Genomic DNA, 10,573 nt, shown 5'->3' with positions numbered 1-10,573 from the left:
CAAAAACAAACAAAACAAAACAAAAACAAAAACGGTTACGGAGGTGTGTGAGACGTAGGCCACTATATTGACGTGGTACCCAAATGCGCGGACGTCCGCTCCTTGGACGGTCAGCTAATCTTCCTGTGACTCTGTGACGCCCCATTAAACGAGCTATCGTTGACTCATGTACAGCAAATTGCTGGGCGACACAACGTGGCGATTGCTCCTGCATAATTAGAGCAATAGCCCCACCCCTATAAACTTGTAACATTCGCTGCCTTTACCTTTTCAATCGTGTTGAAATGATATATTGTGCACTCGATGTGTACTGTTCAAAACTTCGATTTGGTATGGTGTTCAAGTCCATGGCACGTGGCAGTGGCATGCTTTCTTGACAAATCGGTAAAAAAAACCCATGTAGCTTCGTACCCAAAGATTCTTTAGACAGTACAATAAGACAACTATGTTTCAAATGTTACTACATTTGGTACAGGATAAAAAAAGTTATATTACCAAAACTGAACTTTGTTTTTGTTTTTCTGTCAGTATATTTTAAAGGTACCATTTTTCTAGTTGAAGAAAGCTCTATGTGGCCTGGTTATTTTTATCTGCATCACCCTAGGTCATTTACTTTAGGTACACGGGCCTACCCAGGATTGGGGGTTTTTTGTGGGTTTTTTGTGGTTTTTTGTGGGGTTTTTTTTTTTTTGGGGGGGGGGGGGGGGGGGGCATTATTGGAGATGGGGCAACCCACATTATGTATGCATGTATGTATGTATGTATGTATGATTTTATAAAATTACAGTTAAAAAAAAGACAAAAAATTGATTGCGGGGCATGGTCATCGTGTCCACCCCCCCCCCCCCCCCTCCCCTCGCTACGCCACAGTTTAGGTACGCCCCATATTTCTTTTTAGTCGTGTTCCTCCTTCTAGTAATTTATTACTTACCTAGCCAGAATTCTCGGTCTACGTCACCAAACCCGTCTCTGTATTCGTTCCAGCTTCTGTAGAAATCTTCAGATCCGTCCATCCTTCTCTGAAACACCTGTAATTTATGACGAAACAGTTGTAATCTATTAATAAACACCTGTAATTTATGAAGAAACACCTGTAATTTATCAATAAACACCTGTAATGTATGAAGAAACACCTGTAATTTAAGAAACAAACACCTGTAATTTATTAAGGAAAACCTGTAATTTATTAAGAAACACCTGTAATTTATTAATAAACACCTTTAATTTATGAAGAAACATCTGTAATTTATGAAGAAACACCCGTAATTTATTAAGAATCATCTGCTATTTATGAAGAAACATCTGTAATTTATGAAGAAACACCCGTAATTTATTAAGAATCATCTGCTATTTATGAAGAAACATCTGTAATTTATTAAGAATCACCTGTAATTTATGAAGAAACATCTGTAATTTATGAAATCGATTACTGCTTACCAGCCAACCACCATCAAAAGTTCTCATGTCACAAAAGACGGTCAAGTTGTAAACTTCAAGTCCCGTTAGTGTATACACGCCATTACATGTGTGGCTTGCCATGACGTCATCACAGTTGTGTGTCACGTTGGGAGATGGACCTATCAGTGATATCCAACATGTAAACATTAGGTAAATTTTGTGATTGTTCACAGACACTCACGTAAAGGCACACACGCACATATATATTTCATTGCTATGTATATAATAAAGAACTTTATTACACTCTAGCTAGGGATTTTCGAACCTATCTTAACAGTATGAAATCACCGATCGTAGGCTATGACATCACTTAGGGTCTTCACGAGTAATTACTTTTTTTAACGTCTTTTTGCCATATATATACTTAACTCCAAAAGAAACGCGAATACGTAGATTGGAGGTTTTGAGTGCACTCATTGAAATACGTCCCAAAGTTCTTAAAATAATCGTTTCTATGAAAAACTTAAACAATTCGTAAAGATGAGATTTCATGTTATTGACATGTTAAAAATCGAGGTCGCATTGTCATTTGAAATGTCAAGGCCATGGCGCTTCTTCAATGGCGTCACATGCCACTCAAACATGTCCACTAATAGCGGGTGTGTCCGCCATTGCTGGCCATGACCGCCGCACACCTCCTACCCATGGAGAGGAAGAGGTTTCCTGATGAAGGCCCTGGGCACGTTGTTGTAGGTGTCCACGACGGCCTGGCGGAGCTGCTGCTGTGTCACCACGGGAGCAGGGCGTTGGTTCATCATGCGCTGAACCTCGTCCCACAAGTGCTCGATGGGGTTCAGATCCGGGCTTAAAGCTGGCCAGTCCATTGTGATGATGTTGTGCTGTGCCAGGAATGCCTGGGTGGCCCGTGCCGTGTGTGGCCTGGCGTTGTCGTGCTGGTAAACCATCTGACGGTGACCCGCGAAAAAAGGCACCACCACAGGCGTGAGCACTTCGTCGATGTAGCGCTGTGCTGTGACGCCCCTGCCGCGTCCTCGGCCGTTGTTGTCGAAGATGACAGGTTGTACACGACGTCCCCAGGATATGGCACCACACAGCATGACGGAAGGCCCTCCCCAACGGTCCCTCTCCATAACACACGCATCTGTGAAGCGCTCACCTCGACGCCTCCACCCACCCTCATACGACCGTCGGCCCTATCTAAGCAGTAGCGGCTTTCGTCGGAGAAGACGATGTTCTGCCACTGTCGGTTCCGCCACTGTCGATGCAGAACAGCCCAGTTGTGTCGTGCAAGGCGGTGTCGCTGTGGTGAGACGTTGTCCAATGTACGGTCGACGACAGTTCAGATGGATGGCGATCAGACGACGTCGTACCGTGGTGTAGGAAACGGGGCGGTTGTGGGTTCCCACTGTCTGCCGGGCTGTTGTGGTGGCTGGTACGAACCGATCACGCATGTGAGTTCGGACGATGTAACGGTCCTGGCGCTGTGACGTCACTCTGGGACGGACGGCCGCTACGTGGACGGTCGACGACGTTGTTGTTCTGTAGAAATCGGTCTATGAAACGGTAGATTGTCGAGACATGGACACCGAAAGCACGTGCAACCTGCCTGGCATCCATTCCGGCCTCCAAATTCCCCAAAGCTCTATGTCTGGAATCAGCGTTAAGTCGTGGCATCGTTGTATCGCTACTCGTAAAATGAGTTGAACATTGCTGTCTGGCGTTTCTTTTATACCCAGGCCTGGTAGTGTTTCACGTGCAATTCGCATCTTTCATGATCCACCCGTTTTGCATTCCAGATCGATTTTGGTATGTATGGAATGCAATAGTAATACAATGGCATGATGTGGCATCCACGTTCAGCACTGGAATTAAGATGCATAATACTATTTTACTGTATTCCTTAATCTCATTATTATCTACAATGATTTTACGCGTTTGTAAGGCTTAGACAGCTTCGAAAAATCCGTTGGCCATTTAACAATGGCCCTAGTAGAGTTGACTGTAGACTTGCCTTTAGGCCTATTTCTAGATGATGTTGTGACGTCACGATCACGTGGGACACACGTCCTGGCGTCAGCTCCTCTCCTATCAAGGGATGCTCCATTAGTTCCACACACTCCAGCTAACGACTGGAAGTAATAATAATAATACTAATAACAACAACAACAATAATAATAATAGTCATCATCATCATCATCTGTACTGCTACTGATACGGCTACTGCTACTACAACTACTACTGTTGTTGTTGTTGCTCTTGCTGTTGCTACTACTACTACTACTACTACTACTACTACAACAACAACTACTGCTGCAAGAACAACAACTACTACTGCTACTACTTTTACTACTACTACTACAATCACTATTACTACTACTACTACCACCACCACTAATACTACTATTACTTCTACTGCTACTACCACCACTACTACTATCACCATTACTATTACCACCACTACTACTACTACTACTACTACTACTACTTCTACTGCTGCTACTGCTACTGTTACAGCTACTGCCACTACTGCTACTACTACCACCACCACTACGACCATTACCATTACTATTACTGCCACTACTACTACTGCTGCTGCTACTGCTACTGCTACTGCTATTACTACTACTGCTTCTGCTATTATTATTATTATTATTATTATTATTATTTATTTATTTATTTATTTATTATTATTGTCCTCAGACCACTAGACAGTGCCAGGGTTGGGGAGCCTTGATACACCGCCTTACAATTTATCTTAAAATTAATATTCATACATGTGTAAACATACATACATATATACAAACATACACACATACATACGCATACACGCACGCACGTACGCACTCACATTACATTCTATTCTGATATATGCAGGTACAAATCAAAATAAAATAGTACTTCCTTTTATGCACGCCTTATGGTCCAGGACTTTTAAAAAACAGAAAAAGAAAAAAGGGTAACAACGAGAGAAGAAGAAGAAAAACAAGAAAAACAAGAAGAACAAGAAGAATAAGAAAAAGAAGAAGAAGAGGAAGAAAAACCTAAAGTTGATAGTGAATAACGAAGCAGAATTAAACTGATGATAATAACAGGAAAAGCAGTCGGGTCTGTGTTGGAATGTTATATGAACATGCAATTACAAAAAGTTTTCCTTTGAGTACATCGTTATCTGAGTGTAATGGGGTTTTTTTTCTCTTTCTTTCACTATATAAAAAGGTTGAACCATTGTGCCCATTTTTTTTTATTATTTTTTTAAAGATGTATTGCCCTCAGAACATAAACAGTGAACAGGTTATTGTGCCCATTCTTTATTAAACTTTTCATAGATGCAGTTTTTGAAATAAATATATTTCTCAATTTCAAATTTGTTTTGAACGGACGCGATAGTTTTTTTTTTTCTTGCATTTTCGTACAGTATATATTATAATGTTTAATGTTAATAATTAGCCAGTTAATTATATTAACGTTCTTTTTGTTAATAATACCAAACATAACAATATTTTTGTCAAAGTGGACAACAATTCCTGTTTTGGACAAAACCCAGTCTTCTACAGCTTTCCAAAAGGTATTAACCTGAGTGCATTCATAGAAAAGATGTTGTAGAGTTTCTGGGAAGTTATTACAGAATATACACATATTAGAATCTACATAATGAATCATATATAGAAAAGTGTTTGTTGCTAAAATTCGATGTAAGATGCGATACTGAAACCATAATAAAGTATCATTAATGCTTTAGAAAGGTAATTCATAGTATTCTTCCCAATCACTTGAGACAAAATTAAATCCTTGATTTCTATATTTTATCTGCGCTTATGGGATTATGCGTTTATGGCTGAGTATGCAATACATGTCCGTACATCCCTGTTTACTTTTCAAAACAAGTCTTAACCTAAAAGGGAAAATTGGATTATTCACTTTTTTGAAACGATCGACCCTTAAATCACTAAATGTTGATATGAATTATTTCACAGCATTTATTAGTGAAGCATAGCTAATGAAATTTGAATTAACATGATATTGTTCTGCAAATTGTTCATACTTTAAAATTTCTCCATAATCATCTATTAAATCGTTTATGAATATTATACCTTTTGGGGCATAATGTTTATATAAAAATGGTTTATGGTTTATAACTATTTCACTATTATGTCAAATATTAACTGATAAAATATCATCTACAGATTGTGGCTTATGTTTCTGTTCAGTAGTTATCCAACTCACTCTTAGAAATAAAAGGATCACCATATATTATTAAATCGTTCTTTGAGATACCTGTAACGGATTTGAAAAGAGTAACCCACTTTGAATTGTCTTCGTATCCATGAACATTTTAATGAGGTTTTAAAACTATATATGTTTAACATTTTAATACCCCCTGCTTTATAACCTTGTGCTATTAAATCACGTTTGAGCTTTTCTGGTTTATTCTGCCAAATAAATTTATGAAATAGCGTCGTTATATTTTTTTTAAAAACCTTTCCCTGGGTCTGGCAATGATATTAACAAATATATTAGCTTGGGTATTATTAAGGTTTTAAGAACAGTTATTCTCCCCAAAACCGTTAATTTTCTAATGGACCATGATTTTATTAATTTTTGAATTCCCAGTACTTTAATATTATAATTTAGATGCACGATATGTTCCAAGGTAACTGAGAAATTAATACCAAGTATACAAAAATATGTTGCCCCCCCCCCCCCCCCCCCCCCATTCCAACTTCCATCGTGCATGGTGAAAAACCTCGTTAGAGAACTTTTTACTTCCAATCCATATGGCTTTTGATTTAGAATAATTTATATTTAAACCAGAAATACGTGCGTAATAATCTAAAACTTTAAATGTACCATACAAGGACTCGGGAGATCCGTCAAGAATGAAGCTTGTGTCATCGGAGTATTGCGATATAATGTATTCTTGGCCGTCTATATCAATACTTTTAATGGCTTCGTTATTTCTAACAATAATAGCTAAAATTTTGGCACAAATAATAAAAATATATGTCGACAACGGGTCCCCTTGTCTACACCCCCTTTCTAGCATGAACGGTTCAGACGGAAAACCATTTTGCAATATTCTTGATAAGGAGTTGTTATACAATGTTTTGATCCAATTTTTAATCGAAGATTTAAAATTAAAAATATCAAGTACTTTATTTATGAATGACCACGATACCGAGTCAAAGGCCTTCTCGAAATCGACAGGTAGCAAAACCTGGAATGTTATGTGTTTCAGTGTACTGCATAATGTCGTACATGAGTCTAATGTTTTCTCCAATATATCGTCCTTTAATAAAGCCGGTTTGATCATTATTTATTATTTTATCTAATACCTGTTTTATTCTGTTTGCGATGCAGTCCAGAAGAATTTAAAGAACTCTGCGGTATATCCATCAGATCAAGGATTTTTATCGTGTTTCATAGTTTTGAGAAATGCTAGTACTTCTGAGTATTTTAATTCACCTTCTAATTGTTCAGATTCTCCATCAGTTAATTTATTAAAGTTTAATCCACCCATTTTTTCTATTATATCGTTGTCATCTTGTCCTTCTGGTGCGGAGTAAAGTTTTTGCTAGAAAGCTCTAGTTTCTTTAAGAATTTCTTCTTGATTTCGAATTTCTTTTCCATTTTTTAAATGTATTCTTGAAACAAGTTTGCTAAAATAGTTCCTTGATTCTAAGTTACAAAAATATTTTGTTGGTTTTTCTCCTTCTTCTATCCATTTTGCACGTGACCGAATATAATGACCTTTAAGCTTTTCTCTTCGCAGTTCCATTAATTCATAAGGTTTTTTTTTTCAATTTCTTTTGAATCAATATTTTCTTCTTCCTCCAAACGTTTAATATCATCGCACAACTTAGTTTCTAATTCATTATTTTGTTTCTTTTTAAAAGCTGCATAAGATAATGTTTTACCTTGTATTTCCATGAGCAGTGTTTCTAAGAAACGTTGGTCGTTTACAGAAAAATGGATTTCATCATCCGAAATCAATTCTAGTTTTTCATAATTATATACTGGTACTGCATATTGGTATTTAATTTTTGTGATTGTATCCTTTACTAGATTAACACAATCTTTACATAATAGCAATGAATTATTGAGTTTCCACAGACCTCTACCTGTTTTAAATTGGTTTAGCTGCATTAATAAAACTACTGCTGAGTGGTCTGAGCGATAGCTATTTTCAACTATTATTTTCTCTGCAGTTGGCATTAAATTATTTGTTATAAGGAAAAAATCTAATCTGGCTTGTTTTGGCGGTGTCTTTTTTCTACAAGTATATCGTGTAAAATCTGGATATAATTCTCTAAATGCACCCTTTACATCAAACATTTCCATATTTTCAACAACTACTTTTTGAGCCTTTGGGTGGTTAACATATAAATAGTTTTTAGTGTCCAAGTATTCTTCATCCACTACAACTACTGCTGCTACTATTACTACAACTACTGCCATTACTATTACTACTACTACTACATCTACTACTACTACTACTACTACTACTACTACTACTACTACTACTACTACAACAACAACAACAAGTATTACTGTTACTATTGCCATTGCTGCTTCTTAGTCCACTACAACTACTGCTGCTACTATTACTACAACTATTACCATTACTACGACTACTACTACTGCTACTACAACTATTACTATTACTATTACTACTACTACTACATCTACTACTACTACTACTACTACTACAACAACAACAACAACAACAAGTATTACTGTTACTATTGCCATTGCTGCTTCTTAGTCCACTACAACTACTGCTGCTACTATTACTACAACTATTACCATTACTACTACTACTACTACTACAAGTATTACTGCTACTAATACTATTGCTGCTTCTTAGTCCACTACAACTACTGCTGCTACTATTACTACAACTATTACCATTACTACGACTACTACTACTGCTACTACAAGTATTACTGCTACTATTGCTATTGATGCTTCTTAGTCCACTACAACTACTGCTGCTACTATTACTATAACTATTACCATTACTACGACTACGACTACTACTACTACTACTACAAGTATTACTGCTACTATTGCTATTGCTGCTTCTTAGTCCACTACAACTACTGCTGCTACTATTACTATAACTATTGCCATTACTACGACTACTACAAGTCTTACTGCTACTATTGCTATTGCTGCTTCTTCATCCACTACAACTACTGCTGCTACCATTACTACTACTACTACTACTACTACTACAAGTATTACTGCTACTAATACTATTGCTGCTTCTTAGTTCATTACAACTACTGCTGCTACTATTACTACAACTATTACCATTACTACGACTACTACTACTACTACTACTACAAGTATTACTGCTACTATTGCTATTGCTGCTTCTTAGTCCACTACAACTACTGCTGCTACTATTACTACAACTATTACCATTACTATGACTACTACTACAAGTATTACTGCTACTATTGCTATTGCTGCTTCTTAGTCCACTACAACTACTGCTGCTACTATTACTACAACTATTACCATTACTACTAATACAAGTCTTACTGCTACTATTGCTATTGCTGCTTCTTCATACACTACATCTACTTCTGAAATCTTTATGTCACCGCTGGTATAGTATCTTTGTTTCTGTAAAATGATCCTTTCTTTTGGACGAAGTCGTTTGGACTTTGATCTTTAGTTTTGTAGTTGAGCTGACACTCCAGAGTGGGTTGAAAGAAGTTAAAAGACAAACAGCACATGCCAGTGAGACAGGCCGCAGAACAATCCAGCAGTGACGACTGACGGGTGGTCGTCAGGACGTGGTGTTGTAGCTCCATATCACGCAGAAGTGACGCCCACGACAACGGCAGTCTAAGAAACAGCAAACAAAACACAGTTTTTTTTATCCACATTTTATAGAAATGGAAAACCTCTTTAGCCTCTTTAATAATGTTTGAGTTCAGTTAAGTGAAAATAAAAACTTTTCTTATTTTCCTTTTCTTTTTCGTTTCTGTTTTTCTTCTGGTTTGTTTAATATCATGTTTGCATACTACGACGTCTTAATGATAGTTTTAGAGTGATCATTTAAATAGTGGTTGGAAGAACGCAAATATCAATATTTCCTCGAGGATCTATATACCTCTCAATTCATCTCATACAATTGGAGTTCTTTGTTTCTTGAGTCTTTGCCAATACTATAGGTCTGTATCGAACGTAACTTCCAGCAACTACTAGTAACCAGAAATATATCGACACACATGCAAATCATTTATGTTATAAGTACAATTTGTTAAATCGTTAAAGGTTGTTTTCATGGTGCGACTTTTAAGAACATCTTGCCATTGCATTAGTATAGACTACAAACTGAGTGTTAAAGTTTATTTTGTTTAACGATACCACTAGAGGACATTGGTTTATTAGTCATCGGCTATCGTATGTCAAACATTTTGTAATTTTTACATATAGTCTTAGAGAAGAAACCCGCTATAATTGTCCATTAGTAGCAAGAGATCTTTTATATGCACTATACCACAGACAGGATAGCACATATTACGGACTTTGACATACCTCAAGTGGTGCAATGGCTGAAACGAGAAATAGCCCAATGGACCCACCGACAGGGATCGACCCTAGACCGACAACACATCAAGCTAGCACTTTACCACTGCGTTATGTTTCGCCCTCACAAACCATGTGACAGTAGATATGCTCACCTTTCGCAGACACCCGACCCAAGTTGAGCCAGCAAACGTTTCGGTAACGTTCGTGATCTATTTTCTTGGTTCCCGACGTGTCCATTTGGTTTAACGTGAAGTGCAAAAAACTAGTCTACCGGACGTTTGTCTGCTCGGTCTGATTGAACTCAGTCCTGGCAATATAACTGTTTTGACAGTGATTCATAAGTGCATGCCACCATGGCTGTGCTTGATCCTCAACTGGATTATAACTTAATGCAGAGGCGGATCAAGGATTTTCTATTGGGATAAAAAGGATTATAAAAATTACAAAAATGTTGGGTTTTTAAAATGTATTTATCAACCATAATAACAGTGTAATTTTTCCTTTTAACAGTGCAGGTTTTCCTTTGTGTTGTTTTACCGGAATGTTAAATAAATAACATAAAACACAAGTTGGCTTGCAAATTGTATTTCCTTTCCAACATGAAACA

The 10,573-nt window shown here is 37.2% G+C and overlaps 1 protein-coding gene across 1 annotated transcript in view; it reads right to left on the bottom strand.

Annotated features, from left to right (window-relative positions):
• LOC121387634 (keratin-associated protein 4-9-like) overlaps positions 1-3,523 on the bottom strand; it is a 64,239-nt gene extending 60,716 nt beyond the window's left edge. The window contains exons 1-2 of the mRNA XM_041518806.1: positions 3,431-3,523; positions 932-1,028 (exon numbers count right to left, since the gene is read on the bottom strand). Of these exons, the coding sequence (XP_041374740.1) occupies positions 932-1,028; positions 3,431-3,523 (190 nt within the window). The remainder of the gene's footprint in view (positions 1-931; positions 1,029-3,430) is intronic.
• Between the last annotated feature and the right edge of the window lie 7,050 nt (positions 3,524-10,573).

Source organism: Gigantopelta aegis, chromosome 13 (assembly GCF_016097555.1).
Source record: "Gigantopelta aegis isolate Gae_Host chromosome 13, Gae_host_genome, whole genome shotgun sequence".
In the NCBI taxonomy this organism is placed as follows: Eukaryota; Metazoa; Mollusca; class Gastropoda; order Neomphalida; family Peltospiridae; genus Gigantopelta; species Gigantopelta aegis.
Note: the sequence above shows the minus strand (reverse complement) of the source record. Positions and strands in the feature narration are given on the sequence as shown.